Source organism: Bos taurus, chromosome 4, assembly GCF_002263795.3.
Source record: "Bos taurus isolate L1 Dominette 01449 registration number 42190680 breed Hereford chromosome 4, ARS-UCD2.0, whole genome shotgun sequence".
Classification (NCBI taxonomy): domain Eukaryota; kingdom Metazoa; phylum Chordata; class Mammalia; order Artiodactyla; family Bovidae; genus Bos; species Bos taurus.
The window spans coordinates 22,134,313-22,153,966 of record NC_037331.1 but is presented as its reverse complement, the minus strand read 5'-3'; the positions used below and the strand labels follow the sequence as shown (position 1 = coordinate 22,153,966).

The following is a 19,654-nucleotide window of genomic DNA, read 5'->3' as shown; positions in this document are numbered from 1 at the left end:
AGGTTCTGGCCGAAGAGGAAGCTGACAGTGAGTTCAGTCAACTTTTGAGGCTGGAAAGTAGAATCAGTGTTGCTGGATATTGTGTATTTTTTTTTTCCTAGAGAAGCCAGAGTTTTGGATTTTTAAACCAGAAAGAGATTTTGAAGCTTATTTTTAAATGATCTCAACTAACTGAAATTAACTGAAGCTCCTATGTGAATCAAATAGAAACCCTCTGGTTTAGACCATCAGTACTGCTAGGTAGATGAATGATCTTCAGGTGAGAGAGAGTTGACTACATCATGGTATCACCACTAATTTTAGAAGAGGATGGGTCCCATATCCAGAATACTTGTCCATCCTCTTTTGTCTGTTAAAATGGCATGATGGTACACTGTGATGTAGAGAGTTGAATTATGAAGTGTACTTCTAAGAAATAACTGTCTTGTGAGGCTGTGCAACCTTGTCAGAAGGCTTTACTCTGCAGACCCCGAGATTTTGACTTCTGATTTTGGCTCTGTCCTCAGCACTGGTTTTCAAGTCTGTAGATATCACACCTGATTCTGGATGGGGCCTTGAGGTGTGGAATGACTTCCGGGACCATTATACACTCTGTCCTCTCTTTTGTTCAGGTATGTACAGCCCCCTGGCAGGACCATTTAGGAATCCCTGCAGTGGAGTGTGTAGTCCCTATTACTACTTGGAGTTTGGTACTAGTTAAAAAAAATCGGATTGTCCCCTTCTGAGAAATGTGTGGCTTCTCTGAGATTCAGTTCTGGTTTCCAAACTGCCCAGGAAGTTCCTTGCAGGTACTGAGTATTTACTTTCGGTAGCAATGTAGGGATGGGTTAATGACTGTTGATCTTCCTCCAGCGTGCTCCTCTTAGCACAGCAAGGCTTCTAGGTGATTTGCTCACTTCTTGTCTCTGTGTTACATTTTGGTAATTTTCACAATATTTCTAACGGTTTTATTATTACTATATTTGTTATGGTGATCTGTGATCAGTGATCTTTGATGTTACTATTGTAATTGCTTTGGCTTTTCTTTTTTAGCAAAAAAAAATGTATTTTGTAATCAAAAAAGTAGCTCCTCTTTTTTATCTTTTTACCCATTTTTATTATTTAGTCACTAAGCTGTGTCCAACTCTTCGTGACTCCATGGTCTGCAGGCTTCCCTGTCCTGTTACTGTTCCCCAGAGTTTGTTCAGATTCATATCCATTGAGTCGATGATACTGTCTAACCATCTCATCTTCTGCCACCCTCTTCTCCTTTTGCCTTCAATCTTTTCCCAGCATCCAATGAATTGGCTGTTTGGAAAAAGAGTCATACCCATAGGGTATTCACTTATGATTCCTTTAGCACAGAGGTTTCTGGTAGAAATATCAGCTCAGTCCCTAAAACTTGATCACATATAATGTTTTCAATTCAAGAATGCTGGGACCCACAACAAGGGGTGAAAATCTCCCTTAGTTCACCTTTGTGATTGTTACTGCCCAGAGTTCTGTGTGCTGCCAATACCATCAAAGGACCAACTAGATATGATGTCTAACCCCACTGATAATATTCCTTTTAAAACACAGAAAAAATACACATCAACTTGCTGTGCTATGGTCTAAATTTTTGTCTCGGAAGTATTATAGGTGAATCTGTTTCCAGATGCTGCAAATAACGGAAAATAATGGAAAACGGGAATCAGGGTCTCTGTCCTTAAAATGTGTTTCAGTTTGCATTTTGATAGCGGTTTAGAAATGTTATCGCTTGTTTTGTCACAGACATAATTCACATCTTTCTTCGGGTACTGTAAACAAGAGAAATGGTTTAATGGCCCCATAAAGGCACTCTGCTGATAGCTGAGATTAGGCCCTTTAGTAATGGATGTCAGTGTGTGTATGTGTGAGTGGTATGTGTCCGCGGTGGGGGCAGGGCGAGCTTGAAAGAGGTAAATGTACTGGAAAAGAATCTATGAGAGGCTTAGATGCGGCCGAAGTGCCTGCCGATTTTCTGTAAGTCTTGGAAGATGGATTTATTAAGCATGTAACACTATTGTCTTTATTTGTACACAAACGTTCGCCTTTGCTTCTGGAATTTAACCCTGTACTAATTGAGGTCATTGCCACCCATTTATCACTTGGAATTGAAGTGATATTAACTTAAAGTGAATGCTTTTCATCTGGTGAGTGTATTTCCAACTACATATATTTATATAAAAGGCTACATGCATTTTTCATGCCATACTTGTATCTGGCCTTAAATAACCTAATTTATGTATACCATTTACTTTTTCCCCTTTTTACAGAGGCTTTTTGAAAATTCACTGCCATAACCAAGGGAAATTTTTTTTACAAGTGCTTTAGTGTCCACAGAGTGATTTGTTTTGACTTTCTCAGTTATATTTTGTAAACAAGTATAGAAAACTCTCCGCATTATACATAACCATGGTCGAAGTAAATGCTTTGAAATTCCTCAAAGCACATAAATTTCTAGTGTTTTAGAGCCTCAATAATATGTCATTTTTTTCACCATCATGTTTGTGTATATCCCTGTAAATAGGCCACACAGGGCTGTTTATCTGATTTGGAGAGTCAGAGTAAACACAGGGTTAATAAAGCAAACTCGAATGTCCCTTGTTAACTAACTTAGCATATCCTAACACTAGGAGGTGTCACTATGCCATCCATCCACTCTGATATTTTCTTTTTTCTTTTTCTTTGCAGACCATAATCTAGAATAGGGATCAGAAAACTTTTATTTTTTTCCCTGTAAAGGATCAGATGGTAAATATTTTAGATTTGGTGGGTCAAAGGGTTTCTGTCACATTGTTACTCAATGTAGTCCTAGACTACATAAATGAATGGGTGGAAAAGTGTCCCAATAAAACTTTATTTACCAAAACAGGTGGGAAACTGGATTGACCCATGGGCTGTGTGATTTGCCAACTCTTGTTCTAGAATACTGTTTTTTTGTTGTTGTTCAGTCGCCAAGTTGTGTCCAACTCTGCCACTTAAGCACACCGGGTCTCCCTGTCCTTCACCATCTCCTGGAGTTTGCCCAAGTTCAAGTCCATTGAATTGGTGATGCCATCCAACCATCTCATCCTTTGTCACCCTCTTCTTCTTCTGCCTTCACTCTTTCCCAGCATCAGTGTCTTCTCCAATGAGTTGGCTCTTCGCATCAGGTGCCCAAAGTATTGGAGCTTCAGCCTCAGCATCAGTCCTTCCAGTGAATACTCAGGGTTGATTTCCTATAAGATTGACTGGTTTGATCTCCTTGCTGTCTGAGGGACTCTCAAGAAATTTGTTCAGTAGATCATTCTAAAATAGATTTTTTTTGCACAGCCCAGAAATCTCACCATCAAAGTCAAGAGATTCTCATCAAGGCTCTAAACTCCCAGCTAATATTGATTCAAAAACTACAGATGTGATTCAAAGATGTAGTTTTATTTAGATAAGTAGTTAAAAATGTGATGTGTTTCTCTTCCCAGGGTAATTGTTTTGCACTCACAGAAATTACTGCTGTATTTCACTTGCATATATGATAAGAGTTGGGAGGAAAGCAAAGTGAAAGGTCACAGCTGAGACAACTTATCATTGTATTTATGCTCACTGTCCACATAGAGAAGGGGACCCATCATTTGTGACATTTTGGTTATCAGAGTCACAGGGAAGCTTTAGTTGTTGGATAGCAATATTTTTCCTTCAGTGGAATATGAGTAGTGTGAATTTTTAAATGCCTTTGGTCCCAGCAATAAATTGAAAGAAGGCAGAATGCCTAAAAGCAAGCATGAATGCTCTGAGAATTGTTTTCATTTAGATGCAAGTGCCAAGAATATATTACTAAGGTTATATATATAGAAATATGCATTGCATACACATGAATTAATCAAACTTGAAGACTGGATAATATACTTATTAGAACTTTTCTTAAAAAAAAAGCAACGTTATGAAGCTCCAATTGGAGTTCTGTGAGTTCTTGATGGTAGGACTTACTGTTCAACTTCTTCTGTAACTCCACATGTCCTGTCCCTTAGCAAATGGCATAATGTCTAGGCCAGTAAATGGATGAATTAATGAAGAAATATATGGATAAAGAAACATCTGATATAATGTTACAGTGGTTCTCATGCATGATGGAAATCTTAAGTGTGCCTACACAAAGTAAATTTGAATTGTATGGTCAAGGGTTCAAGAGTTGCTGCCCAAAGCCCAAGACTTTAATTCCTACCTATAATAAATTAGTCCTAGGCTTTTAGTTAGGCATAAAGCTTAGCTTCTTTATGCCTCTTAAAATTTTTTTTTTTTCCCAAAATTGGAATGCTAATGTCCTTGTCTTGAATGATGAAAATCCAGAGTTGTTGAAGATTCTTCGGAAACTTTATAATACTGTGTAAATCTGAGTTTTTTGAGGCTTTGTAGGAGAGTTTTCTATCACTATTCCAAACTCAATGAGAGTTCAATATATTAATATTAACACCAAAGTTAAGCATATTATCTTTCTTAAATTTACTTCATGTTCACTATAGAAATATAAACAAAAACTGAATTCATAGATTTCATTGTTTATTGTCTGAACTAACATGAACCAATCAATCATAACATGGTCTGTTTTCAGTTTAGTAGTAACCAAAAAAATACTTCAGAGTCATGATTATTTAGGAAATTATTCTTCTATGAGCAAATTGTTAAATTTATTTTCTACATCAATATTGTAGATGTTCACATATGACTTATCATATGTCTACCCTGAACCAAGGGACTTGCCTGATGGCTTAGTGGTAAAGAATCCGCCTGCCAATTCAGGAGACTCAGGTTCAATCCCTGAGTCAGGAAGATCCCCTGGAGAAGGAAATAGCAACCCACTCCAGTATTCTTGTCTGGGAAATCCTATGGACAGAGAAGTCTGGTGGGCTACACAGTCCACGGGGTCACAAAAGAGTCGGACACAACTTTGTGATTAAACACCACCCTGAACCAAAACTTGGTTGTATGCCAGCGTTGTTGCATTTGGAGAGCCACGGGCCCTACACTCTGTGCTCCAGGAGAATGATGACAGGAGTGTGCCTCTGGTCTAAAATGTGGGCAGGAAAAAAAATGGAAGCCAAGATGATGCCTCAGAGTTCATTGTTCCAAAATGAAAACAATCGCTAATCTAGCAAATACTTTACGATGAATACCATAACCCCAAGTAAACTTTTTGAATTAAGAAGTGGTTAAGTTTATTTTGGAAGTGCATTTTTTAACGTCTTGGTATTTTGGAGCTCTTAAATTTAACCATTAGAGGAACTCAGTCATTGCAAGTCAGCCTTAAGATGTGGTTTTAAAGGTCAAGCCTCCATCAAAGCAAAAATGCAAGATGCATCTCTGGAGAGTTCTCTTGGCTTCTCCTCCTAAAAATCTGATTGTCCGGAGGAGTTGCGGGTCATAAAAGTTTGCATGGAAATGTGGTTGAGGAAGTCAGCAGATGAATGATATGAATTGTCTGAAGTCAGGGATAGAATGTAATATACATTGGGAGCCATCACTTGTTTGTAAATGAAGGAGTTAACTCTTATGATTTGATACACTTGAAGAAGGAAAGAGTCACTGTAATTAAAACTACGAACAATGCTGATGCCTGTAGCCCTCTGTTGCCGACACAGGCAGGACAGGACAGTAAGCGAGATGAAATGTACCTAGCAGCCTCGGCAGCAGGCTGGAGCCATGTTCAGTGAAAGTAATTTAATTAGTGTTGATCATGACTCCAGATGATGGTGATTTGATAAGGAATAATTTAGTACTTAACAGCCTTTTACATGCACCAACTCCATGTGGGAAGGTAAAGCAAATTGCACGAAATGAATGTGCTGCTTCCACTTGTACCCGTGCCAGCGAGCTGGAAAACTGCCTGTTCGCAGACGCTCCGACTCTCAGCCCTGTGATGAAATACCCAAACCTGGTCTCCCCTCTGGAAGGAGTCTCTGTACTACCCTTACCAAAGAATAAAGAAGTCATTTTTGAGATCCGAGATCTCCAGGATGCAGAAGACTGAAAATGAGGAAAATAAAGTTGCTTTGGTTCTTGTGCAAAAGATTGAAGATCTCAGGTTGGCTTCTTTTTTCCTCCTCAACACAGCAATTTAAAAAAAAAAAAAAAAAAACCTAGTATTTGGCTTATGATTAGAAAAAAAAGTCATGGTTCCAAGAGCCCACAGCGATTAAGAGGCCCACACACGGAGAGAGTACGGGAGCCCTAAACCTCTTGGAGAACCTGTGAGAATCCTTGAGTGTTGGCATCTAACAAAAAGGGAGACATTGTTCAACTTCATTTTTTTTTTAAAGTCTTTTCAAGTCTTGGACCTGTTTCAGGGTAGCATACACTGGATCCACGTGTTGCTAAGATCATTGTGGATCTGAAATTTGTCTGGTTATGAGAATCACCTAGAAAATTTTCAAAGATAATGCTGATCTATATGCCAGCTGTAGTGAAGCAGAGTTCCTGGGAAGGGTGTATGAGTTTGCTAGAGTCACCATTTATGTTGTTGTTTAATCACTAAGTCATGTCTGATTCTTTTGTGACCCCATGGACTGTAGCCCACCAGGCTCTTCTGTCCATTGGATTTCCCGGGCAAGAATATTGGAGTGGGTTGCCATTTCCTATTCCTGGGGATCTTCCCCACCTAGGGATCCAACCCACACCTCCTGCCCAACAGATTCATTACCACTGAGCACCCAATGAAGCCCAGGGCTGCCATTACAAAGTATCATAAACTAGGTGGCTTAAAAAGTGGAAATTTGTTGTCTCACAGCTCTGGAAGCTAGGAGTCTGAGATGAAAGTGTTGGCAGGGTTCTGATGGCTATGAGAGAGAGAGTGTTCTTTGCCTCTTCCCTAGATTATGGCAGTTTGCAGGCAATTTTGGCAATTCTTGGCTTGAAGAAGCATCATTCTAATTTCTGCCTTCATTTCACTTGGTATTCTCACTGTGTTTCTCTGTCCTAATGCCCTATTTGTACGAGGACACCAGTAATACTAGATTAGATTCCACTCTAATGACCCTGTCTTTTTTTTTTTTTTTTTTGTCAAATTAACTACCCTCCCCAAAAGAAAACCAACTCAAAGAAATATATCACAAATTATTTGCTAAAGTGACATCAACTAGTTTTCCAAATAAAGTCACGTCTGAGGTAGGACTTCAAGTTAAAATTTGGAGGGGACACAGTTGAACTAAGACATATGGAATAGTAGAATCCCTGTTTGTTTGTTTGTTTTCAAAATTTCTCTGAGTACTTTGATGATTGGGCAACTTTGGGGATCCTCTGTTTAGGGATCAGCTTCCCTCTGAGTACACGTTGGGTGTCCTTATGTTCTTTCTTCTATGGTTACTCCAAGAAGTTCTTGGGGCCAGTCTGAAAGCTCCAGATGGTGTATCTACAAGGATGAGTTATGCTTTTTTGCTTCTAGGCTGATATTAATGGACATTTTGATAGAAGGCTAGTGTCCTGCTAGGAATCTTTCCTGATGGTACCCCAGAGTTGTCCTCCCTCCCCTGCTTCATCTGGAATTATTTATCCTGTGAGGTTAAAGCACATTATCAGATGTCTCTACTGGAACAGGAGGCCAGGCATTTTCAAACATCTCAATTTTTTAGAGCGTTGCTTGACGTTTCTCATATTTTTAAACCTTTTTTTGGAGCAAAACATTTATCTCAATGTAAAAATCTTAAGTGTAAAACTTGGTAAATTTTACATATGTATATACTTGTAATCACTGCATAGAGCAAATATAAAATATTTATAGCTCTGTAGAAAATCCACCTGCCAGTGCAGGAGATGCAGATTTGATCACAGGTTGGGAGGGTCCCCTGGAAAAGGAAATGGCAACCCACTCTAGTATTCTTTCCTGGAAAACTCCATGGACAAAGGAGCCAGGCAGGCTACATTCCATGGGGTTACGAAGCAATCGGACATGACTTAGTGACTAAACATCAGCGTTAGATTACTAGATCCCTGTCTGTCATTAATACTCCCATCCACCACCGGAAGATTCTTTCACTATCAGGGTGGTCTGTTCTTCAAATTCCTTTACTACATACTCTTTTGTGCTTGTCTTCTTTTATCAGCTTACCATCTGAGAGACGTTCTGTGTGTAACCAGTGTGTTCCTTGTTATTCTTGTAGAGTATTTCATTGTATGAATAAGCCACACATTATTTATCCATTTTTCTGCTAGTGAACACTGGAATTTTTCCAGTTTTGGTATTATGAATAAAGCTGCTATGAATATGTCCTTTTGGTGAACATATTCAGTCCTTTCTCTTTGATATCCACCTAAGAGAGTTATTACTAGATCATAGTAATATGATCTTATATAAAATCTTATATAAAAACTTGGTTGATACTGCCAAAAAGTTTTCCAGACTGTGTGTTTGTGTGTACATGTGAGTTTGTACTCTCAGTAGCATATATTTAAAAGTTCTTACTGCTTTAGGTCTTCTTCATGTCAATGTCAATGCCAATCTTTAGCCATCCTAGTCGGTATATAGTATAACCTGATGTGACTTTATTTGCAATTTCTTGATGAGTAAAGATGAATACCTTTTCATATATGTTCATTTTGTTGCTTATTTATTTTGCTATTTGGATATCTTCTTTTATGAACTGCCTGTTTGAATCTTTTGCCCAATTTTAATTGGGTTGTTTCTTTTCTCTCTTTGTAACAATTTTTATTAGGTTGAGTATGATATCTTTGATCTTTCTATAGCAAGTAACTTCTTGGTGTGTGTAGCTTAGTGTCTTGGGGAAGAGAAGTTCTTAACTGCAATGAAGCCTAATTCATAGATTATTTTCTTCTGTGGTTAATGCCTTTGCATCCTGTTCACTAATCCTTTCCTACTTCGTGGTCCCAAAGACTTTTAAAACAGTAATGTTGAATATAGTAGTCTCTGATGATGTCTGATATTTTGATAAATATGATCAACTTTGCATTGTAGTACCAATTTATTAGCTTTTGAGATCTTATCCATTTTTATTCATACAAATTAGTTCTGATCTCTCAGGTATAATTTGAGTTCCTTTGATGTTGGTACTGCTTTTTCTTAGGAAAATATAAAACCCAATACTTAATCTAAAGTGCTGAACTTAACACATTTTGTTGTATATGTTCAAGTAAGTCATAAAGAGTTGAAAACTATTTGTTAAGAAAGCAGCAAATACATGATTAACATATTACAAGATTTCATTGTGCAATATCTGTCATTCTAAGAAGTAGCATACACACACACATACACATGCAGAGGGCAAAACATTTTCTTAAAGGATGCTACTTTAAATCCTTTGTGTTTTTGTTTCATAATTTAAAAGCATTTTATCTTGTGAATTTAGAATTTAGATAAAAGTAAAGAGAATAATGTAATGAACTCCCACTGACCCATCAGTCTGCTTTTAACATTTATCAACATTTTTCTATTTGATTCTTCCCCTACACATCTTTTTCTAGATTATTTTAATGAAATTCCAGGACTTACTTTTTTATCCGTAAATATTTTATGAAGCTTTAGCTTTAAACCTTTTTTGGGAACAACTGCCATTTCATTATCACATTCAACAAAATTAACAATAATTTCTTACCTAGTCCACATTAAAATGTCTTACTCATTGGTCTCTTTTAGTTGTTATGTTCAAATCAGAATCCAAGCAAGTCCTCAGGTTATGAAGTGAATCCTGAGGTTGTTAAGCCTCTTTCATCTTAGCATTTTATAAATTATAACTTTCTGACTTGGTAAAGTTAATGAACATATGTACCATTTGCATATGAAAACATACATAATTTCCTCTTTGTTTCTGTTCCTCTGACTCTCTCTTCTCTGAGTAGGTATATTAAACACACATTAAATTAGAAAAAATACTTTGAAATAGATCACTCAGTGAAATAATTGTATTATTATTTATTAAGTTTTCCTTAGACAACTAATTTAGGTGACAAATTTGTTTTCCACAGTGCTTCAGATGTTTCTTTAATATCACTAAACATTTTAGTCAAAATTATGTGCTTATATTAACAAATTTATTTTCTTGGAGCTTGATAGTTCTTGATATCAATTTCTTATACTAAAATTATATATGACATTCAAGCAAGTACAAGTTCATAATGCTATAATGTTATGATCAAGATTGAATGGCATCATAAACCACAAAGTTTCTCTTCTTTTATCTTCGTTTATAGTATATGTACTTAATATTTTGTATTTTAATCTCAGGTTTTACAGAGTTGGGATAACTATCCACAGTGTGTCCTTCTTGGGCTTATCCTTGATTATTCTTACCTGTGCATATTGTATGAAACTAAAATTCATTCTCATGTCTGTTTTTCCTCTTATCTTTTTATTTATTTTTCCATTTTTACTAAAACTTCAGTTATTCTGAGGATCTCTAGTATATATTTTTTTCAGCTTCACTTAAAATAACAAAAATATATAACCTTATTTTATTTTTTGGTTTAAGAGATATGATTCCACCTAAATACACATATTTCTTCATATTTTGTGATATTATCTTTGTATTATATTGAACATTAATGACATGACAATGTCATATGAAAAAGGAGAAACTATCATTTCATATAGAACAATTGCTTTATGGTCATAATATACAAAAAATAACTTTAATGTATTTCTCACAATGTATCTTCACACTTCTCTTAAATAGTTAGATAAGTACTTTTTATCTGTAGTTTAATATATAAGCACTGTCCACAAAGATGTTGAGTTTTTATCCTTTTGTCCAAAGTATCATTAGTTACTCTAAGAACGGCAGCTGGGGTTTCTTCGTCATAGTTCAATTTTTATTCCATTAAACCATTACTATTGATGCACTTGAAATATTTTCCTTTCAGTTAATTCTTAAAATTATGCTTCTATTTTCAGTTAATTCTTGAATAGTCAGTTGTGTTTTTTTTTCCCCCCTGCTTGAGTTATTGGAAAACTTGCTGAAATATTTTCAAGTTTATTTTCTGAAAACTGAATTTCTCATTTTGTTAGTGTCAGCTAAGCCAGTTACAAATAGTTCATTTGACTTTCAGTAATGAGAAAGTTCAAGCGTGCATTTTGTTATACAGTAAAAGCAAACAATGAGTATATGGAGAGTATATAAAATTCTCCAGAATCTTTTCTTGCATAAAATTTGTCCAGTGTGATTTTTCTTATGTATGAGAGTTAATATGAAATGTTAGTGACATTTTAACCAAGAGGGATAGAACAGGTTAGTGTACTTAATTCCTAACAGGATTTCATTTTTGCGGGTATTTTTGTTTTCTAGTGGCTTTTCATGGCCTCCCACTGAAAATCAAGAAAGAACCCCACAGTCCATGTTCAGAACTCGGCTCTGCCTGCAGTCAAGAACAGCCCTTTAAATTCAGCTATGGAGAAAAGTGCCTGTACAATGTCAGGTAAAGTAATTGAGTGTATAGTGAGCACCTGATGGTTCTTACAGAAACACAGATTTACCATAATATAAAATCTCAAGTCGTATTTTATAAGAGTTACATCTTCAACATGTAACAAGCTAATTAGGTCATATGTTGAGCAGAACTCAAAAGGACCGTTTACTGTCTGATCATATACTTCTAGAATCATTTTAAAGGAGTAATTTTTATCCAGATCATGAGCTGCTTTTCCACAACCGTTAGGGGATGCATCCTGAGATTGTAAAAAGGGTCTTAGGTGGCATGAGCAGGTACCGAAAGTTCAGTTCTCATTAGAAAGAATGCATTATGCACTTTAGAGTTTGTAGGGGGAAAACAATGAAGCATTTGGCAGGTCTGAACAGTACATTAGTTATCTGACAGGCTTTGCAGATGATCTATAAGATGCATTCATGGACAGTTGCAGTAAAGTTAGAATTTTATAAGGCTTAGCAGAGGCTATTATCTGTTAAAAACCCAGTTGTTCCTTCTGATGATAATAAAGGGTGGAGCAGTAGAAGTACATTGTTCCTTTGTTGGAAAATTTGATAACATGTATGTTCATTAAAAACCCTTCACAGTAAATTGCATTCTGCTACTTTTCGTATTGGCCCCTAATTGCATAAGGAAAAAGTTGGCTCTGTATATTGTATGTTATTACTCTCAATTACAGTAGAGACATAGTCCTTTAAAGGAGTTAGTTTAGAAACTTATAAAAATGATTACAGATATTTGCGGTCTTATAAATTATGTTGATTCAAGTTCAAGTTCATAATGCATTATGATTCAGAGGAGTCTTCTGTTTCCTCAGATTTTTTGTTTTTTTTACCTATACTCTGTTTCCTTCTGCAGAATAATGTTATTTTTTTTCCCATTCTTTAAATCGAAGCATAGCTGAAGGTTAGAGGTGTATAATATAGTGATTCACAATATTTAAAGTTATGCTCCATTTATAGTTATTATAAAATACTGGCTACACTGCCAGTGTTGTACAATCTGTTCTTATAGATTATTTTACTCCTAGTAATTTGTACCTCTTAATCTCCTACCCCTATATTGCTCTTCCTGCTTCCCTCTACCCACTGGAAAGCATTCACTTGTTCTTTGCATCTGTGAGTCTACTTCCTTTTTGTTACATTCACTAGTTCGTTGTTTAAGATATTTAAGATTCAAAAAACTTTGGTTTGTATAGTTTCATGGTACCGACCGGTGCTTGGATATTTCATTACTATTTGTTCTTGCAAACTTGTCTTCTACATCCTCTTTCCTAGACAGTTCACAGAGTCTGAAATGATAAAGGTGGTCCAGTTGAACTGCAAAGCTTTTATAAGATGTATCTCTTATAGAAGCCTACTATTAAAGCATACTGAGTTCAGATAAAACAGTATTGATCAATCTCAGTTTTATTTTATCACATTTTTAATTTTTGCATTTTCTCCTTATGAATAATACTATGTATTCACAGAGTAATTATTTAACATATTGGAGAATTTTTAATTAATAAACCAAATAGGTATAGAATTGTCATTGCATTTTAGCATTGATCAGAAGTGTGATTATGGAAGAACTACTGGTTTATAGACATATTTTTCAAAAATGACATCTGACTTCCATAAATTAATGGTAGAATTACCTGTGTGTTTTGAGATTCTTCTCAAAGACCAATAATTCCCACAGTGATTTATTGGATTAATTCTGTTTTTTCCATTTCTATATGAACAGTGTAACACAGTATAGCATTTTATGAGAAAAAAGTAATATCCTAGGACAGAAGTTGTATCACTGTTTTTCACATGGGAATGAGACAGGTGAACCATTTTATAAAAGAAGTACATTCTCATTCAGAAATACTGGTAAAGGAAACAGGTGGAACCAAATAGTATGAGTTTGTGGACTTTGCTGTAAAGGAAGAAAGACTTATGCAGCCCATACTCCTCTACTTCTGTAGTTTCATGCATGGATGTAATTCTTTTGTATGGATGGAGCAACAGGATAAATTATTACATAAGTCAATTTTGTTTTAAGTTTCTTTTTTAAAGAAAAAATATACTGGCAAATGCTTTTTATCTTAAAAGGAACAGAGTGTTTTAACCTAGATATTTTTTGTTCAGAAACTTAAATATAATTTGTTTTCAATAAAGTATTTTTAGATTAGAAGAATTAGTTAAATCATATCCCTGAGAACTATGCTAAAGACTGCAACTTAAATTCATAATGTGTATAAAAACAAGCTTACTCATTTTATTCTTTTGTAATTATGTTTAGAAATTAGACTGTGATAACAGGATTTTATTCTTAAGAACATTATTTTGTGCCTATTCTTATGCTCCAAGAAGGTTTAAATATATCAGAGACGTTTTAATTTGCCTCATAAATCTTTATTATCTCATGTGAGGAAGTTAATGCCAGGCATCATTTATTTTACACTAAAAGAATGAAAATAAGGCAAAAGCATCGGCTTAGAATTCTACAACAAATAAAGGCGAGTCAGGTATGATCTGCATCTCGTTAAACTGATACGACTTCTTACTGTAAAGTCTTCTGCAATGTAGAAGGATTATAATATCAGAAATATTTAATGATCTAGAAAAGATCTATGAAACTTGCTTATGGAGACATATCAAAAACAGATGGTAATGGGGACTTCCCTGGTAGTTCAGTGGTTTAAACTCCACACTTGCAATGCAGGGAGCATAAGTTTGATCCCTCCTAGGATCCTGCAATGTCTCACAGTGTGGCCAAAAAAAAACAACGAAGAATAGATGGAAATAATGTCACTGCTTTTGCTGACAGAGATTTTCCTTATGTTATGTTGTTTGTATATGTATTAAAAATAGATGGTTTATATTTGTACTGTTTCCAAGTGATAGATTATCCTATTTTCTGTTTAAGTGTGTGGCTGTTTTGATGATTACATGTTTTGGAATTGCAAAAACCAAAAGCCATACCATTCTAAGCTTCCTTAGGACTTTAGCCTGAAATATTTTTTTCTTTCCTTGACTGTTTGGGGTGGGGACAGAGTTTTAATTTTTCCCAAGAAACTCACATTCTCTTTTCTCTTATCTCTTGGGTAGTGCCTATGATCAGAAGCCACAAGTGGGAATGAGGCCCTCCAACCCCCCAACACCATCCAGCACTCCAGTGTCCCCCCTGCACCATGCATCTCCCAACTCAGCTCACACTTCAAAGCCTGACCGCGCCTTCCCAGCTCACCTCCCTCCATCGCAGCCCATCCAAGACAGTAGCTACCCCATGGATCACAGGTAAAGTGCAAGTACCTTATTAAAAAAATTTATTGGAATATAATTGATTTACAATGTGTGTGTTAGTTTCTGCTATACAGCAAAGTGAATCAGTTATACATATATCTACTCTTTTTTTGATTCTTTTCCCATATAGGTCACTACAGAGTATTGAGTAGAGTTTCCAGTGCTATGAAATATATCCTTATTATTTATCTATTTTATCAATGGTAGTGTGCATATGTCAGTCCCAATCTCCCAATTTATTCTTCCCTACCCCTTATCCCTTGGTAACTGCAAGTACCATTAAAAAAAAAAAAAAAAAACAAAGCAAAACTGTTTTTAACATTCTTGGAAGAAATTCCTTTTACCACTTCCTAGGACCTATAGTAAATTCAAGGCGAGTGTATTAATTTTGCACATCTGTGCAAAATATTTTTAGAGTTTGCTCTGTCTTTCGCTATAAATAATTTGTGGAGAAGGTCATTTGTAAACATTCCTTTATAAACATTTAAATTGGTTGCTAAAATGGAAAATTAATCTATATACTGACATTTGAACATTTCCCTTTCTCTTTGCTTGAATTAAATTGCTTCACTTAAACTTTAAATCAGATCATCCCATTTTTATGAGCATATGTGTGTACTTGAAAAATAAAGTTAGGAGACTAATTTTAGTAGATGGCTTATGGAATTAGGTTCTTTACCTTAGACTGACTGGTTTAGCTGTACATAGTTTTGCAGAAGAGAACTTATATGATAGAACTCTCTTTCCTCCTTTGCAAGTGATGGATATTTAATGTCAGTAGATGCATGACCCTGAACACTGAGAATATAACATTAAAGTGGTAGAGACTGAATTAGTATTCCTTAGAAAGGAACAAGGCAAGACACAACATAGAGAACATGCTATGTCAGGTAATTCTCAACTCTTAGAGATTTAAAAATTTGTGTTTAAATAAAATATTGAAGGACCCTTAGAGGCCTTAATAATACAACTTAAAAACACAGTTCAGTTGTATACAGCATTTATTTTTTCCCCTTCTACCCTGTACTTATAGAACAAGTGGTGTGTTGGTAAATGGATAACAATAGGATCTATGGAAGAAAACCCAAAAGACTTTGATCTGTAGCATTTGATGAGTCTGTGATGTAAATATTGCCCCCATGGCAGATTCCAAGCTATCAGTATGACAACCCTGAATGTGGAATTGGAAAGAGATGTATAGTAACATGCCATGAAATAGTAGTATTTCTACCAAACAGATACAACAGGCATAATCTCGAGACCATGGTTAGCATGCTGTTGTTGTTCAGTTGCTCAGTTCTGTCTGACTCTTTGCGACCCCATGGACTGCAGCACACCAGGCTCCTCTGTCCATGGAATTCTCCAGGCAAGAATACTGGAGTATTCTTTCCCTTTCCCAGAGGATCTTCCCAACCGAGGGATTGAACCCAGGTCTCCTGCATTGCAGGCAGATTCTTTACCTTCTGAGCCACCAGAGAACCCCAAATTTAACAATAAGCCTGTGCAAAGGGGTTCTGACACAGCATTATAAAAATAGCTCAGCCCAGGAATCCTCCAGATCAGCAAAGGAAACCCAAAGATGAGCCACTGGCAACTTTCTGAAAATAAGGGAATACTCAGCTCTGCTTTTTATAGATTATTTAATGGGACTCAATCTCAATTTTAGTCACTCTTCTGATATGAAAGGATAAGATGAAAGCATTCTTTCCAGCATGAAACCAAATAATAATGTTTCTACCTTGGTTTCCATCCCTGTGTCCTCTTGTGCTTTGGTTATGAAACGCTGTCCATTATCTTTTTCTTCTCACCCTGTGGACCTGAGACTTTCTCAGAGTGTAATGGTATGAGCATCTGTGTAAACAGTTTTGTAAATACAGATGAAAGAAATCTTATTGCCGGGTGGGCCATTAAACAGATGCACATTGTGTAGGACTGATGGGGGCATAGAGAGGACGATGCAGAAAAAAGCAAGTTTTGTTTTGTCTACTTCTGGGGACTTCCCAGAGTTCTTGGTACCAAGCCTCTCTCCCCCTCAGACGAGGGTCAGAATTAGAGGTGGAACGGTTGGCGCTCTCTGAAGTTCTCTCTTATGGAAGGTGACTGCTAAACAAGCAGTGTGGCTGTTTTTAGGTGACCTAACTAGAGCTGCCATAGCCAAATCCATTTGAGCGTCTCTACTTGAAGTCAAATATTTGAGACTGCGAACAGCCGGCCCGGAACTAGGAGAGGGAAGCTCAGGTCTTTTCCCAGTGTCCCCCGCGGAGCGTGGAGGCCAGTACCAGCTGGCCCATCCCAGGAAAATCTCTGAAGCCGTATGTTTCTGAGGAGGATTTCTTGGAGAGCTCTCGCCAACAAATGACAGTCCCTCAGTTATAAATGGCAAATTTGCTCTGGGAACAGATCCTGTCCCCAAATAGCCCCCTCCAGCCCAGCACCCAACCTCTCTCAGGGAACACTTCATGGCCAACTGGGCTGCACCCCACTTCCTCTCCTCTGCCTCTCTCTGCTCCTCGGCCCAGCCCTTTGGCACTTTTCCCTGAACTCACTGTGCAGGAGTCCTGTCTCTTTTTCTCTGTTTCCCACCACTTAGACGCTGTTTTTCTATACCCAAGAGTTCATCAGCGTGCTCTCCTTACCCATGCACTCTCTTCCAGAAGCTTCTGAGTCCGTTTCTCTTTACTATCAGTCATAAGAACATCACCACAAACTTGTAGTTTCTTAGGAAGCATATGTGTGTTGATATATGCATGGTCCTCAGTGAGTACCAACTGGAAGCACATTGACTCCTGCAAACAAATGGCTTGACTTTTTTTTTTTTTTTTAAACAAAGCTTTTAGCAGAAGTATTATTAACTTCCTTGTGTGGCTTCCCAAGTGAGCAAGAGTTCTTATTTTAACTTCAAGTTACAATTTTCCGATTCACTCCTTGACAGTTCTTAATGATAATTTCTGTTTCTTTTTTTGGCTAATGAAATAAGCAAGAGAAGGGAAATGAATGCAGTGCCAGTCAGCCTAATTGTTTGGCAATATCTGAGTTTCTAAGTTGGTTTTCTGCAGGTGTAGTTGGAATTTCAGTGCTTTTCATGGCAGCTGGCGAGGCTAGAGTTAAATCACAGGGTGGAGTGTTCTGAGAAACGCTAAAGCAATCGCTCCGCCATTCTTTTGCTTTTCCCTTGTTTTCATTTAACGTTACCAAAATTAAATGTTAACTCTCCAAATTAAAGTCACAGGAATGCTTTTAGAAGGGTGCAGGGGAATTAATAGGCATACATTTGCTCATAGAAATGTCGGATAGGTTATTTTTAAGCACTCCTGGGCATTTTAGAGCACTTTTAAATCTTTAATTAATCCACATCTTTGTGGTGGGTCAATGGTATTAGGATGAGACACACAGAACTGAATGATGATGTGATGAGCCAGTCAGTACGGTAGATAACCAAGAAGGAAGGAGTGTAGAAACTTACCGTCAGCCTTCTGCCAAGGCCTCGGAGCTTCCACATGACCTAACATCATGACGTGTTGCAATGCTATGTAATGCATGAATGTTCTTTCCATCTTCAGAGGTCTGCTGTAATATTTTATGCTTATTTTCATCGACCTGATATTTTGTCTGAAGCTCTCGGAAGCCAGTGTGTTCTGTGTTGCTGTTTTGACAGTAAAGAAGTGGTCTTTAAAAACTAGCTTGGATTTCATTCTCTATAATATTGCCCAGTTTAATTTCTCATTAGAATACAGTGTTCTTTAGGACATTGTTGAAGATGTAAGAGTCCCACCCATTTGAAAAGAAAGCCATTCCTTTCTTCTTTCCTCAGTAATCGATGATAAGAAATGGAAAACCATTAAGGAGGTTTTTATTTGGTTGATATTTTGTTTGTTGATTAGCTTGATAACAATTAAAAGATAGAGGATGCAGTTTGAGATCAGATTCTTTCCAGAGTCTCTGTTTTGCTTTTTTTCCCTTGTCTATAATTATTTTAACTCACTTCATAAGGAAATTTGGTGAGCTACCAAGTTGATTTCTCACTGGGCATTTTAACTGTCAGGGTATGTATTTCTTGCAAATGCTACATCGCTCTCCTTAGCCTTACTTGAGGCACACCTTTAACTTCTGGTAATACACTGAAATGGTGCTGAATGGAACTAATTAGAAGAGGAACACAAGGTGTATTATGATTAGAAAGCATATTGCTACTGACCCAGGAAGGAGAAATCTCATCTTCATTGAAGATTTACACTTTGGGTCAGTCAGCTGGTGTCATGTTCACTAACTAAGCGATTAAAAATTGTGCCAGTATTTTTAAAGGCTATTTCTTGTTACCTTTTTATTTGAAATATGCTCTCTTATTTCCCAGATTTCGCCGCCAACTTTCTGAACCCTGTAATTCCTTTCCTCCTTTGCCAACAATGCCAAGGGAAGGACGTCCCATGTACCAACGGCAGATGTCTGAGCCAAACATCCCCTTCCCACCTCAAGGCTTTAAGCAGGAGTACCACGACCCAGTGTATGAACACAACACCATGGTTGGTGGTGCAGCCAGCCAAAGCTTCCCCCCTCCTCTGATGATTAAACAGGAGCCCAGAGATTTTGCATATGATTCAGGTAGGCCTGTGCTTTAAGTTACATTTATGATATCTTTTCACTTGCTTGTCGCTTTCATTAGTGTTGGCTGCAGGTTAGGTGGCTCCTGACCTTTTTTTTGGTTGAAACTTTCTGATTTATTCCTTCTTTGAATCTTTCTCTTTATGTGAAGGGTTGGACTATCAAACTATTTTGGCATGAGTCGATGGTTGAAATAGTGTCTAGGAATGAAACCTGTTTGAGGAAAAGTACAATTTGTAAAATTAAGCTCTCCTATCTCAGGCCAGGAGAGTAACAGGAGTGTTCTTTTCTAAATTCTGGGTTTGTTTTTCTATTTGCTCCTGTGGCATTATTTAATGACAATATTTACAGAAATTAATATTCTGTACTAACTTATT

General features: G+C 36.8%; 1 protein-coding gene across 10 annotated transcripts in view; it reads left to right on the top strand.

The window, feature by feature from the left end:
- Positions 1 to 19,654, top strand: part of ETV1 (ETS variant transcription factor 1) — a 98,963-nt gene that overhangs the window by 42,658 nt on the left and 36,651 nt on the right. For 6 of the 10 annotated variants that reach the window (XM_059885715.1, XM_059885714.1, XM_059885713.1 and 3 more), the window contains 4 exons: positions 507 to 611; positions 11,265 to 11,394; positions 14,484 to 14,672; positions 19,030 to 19,277. In XM_059885715.1, the coding sequence (XP_059741698.1) occupies positions 507 to 611; positions 11,265 to 11,394; positions 14,484 to 14,672; positions 19,030 to 19,277 (672 nt within the window). Of the gene's footprint in view, positions 1 to 506; positions 612 to 11,264; positions 11,395 to 14,483; positions 14,673 to 19,029; positions 19,278 to 19,654 lie in introns of those variants that run through there. The other 4 variants (XM_005205203.5, XM_005205208.5, NM_001046492.2 and 1 more) reach the window with 2 other exon arrangements.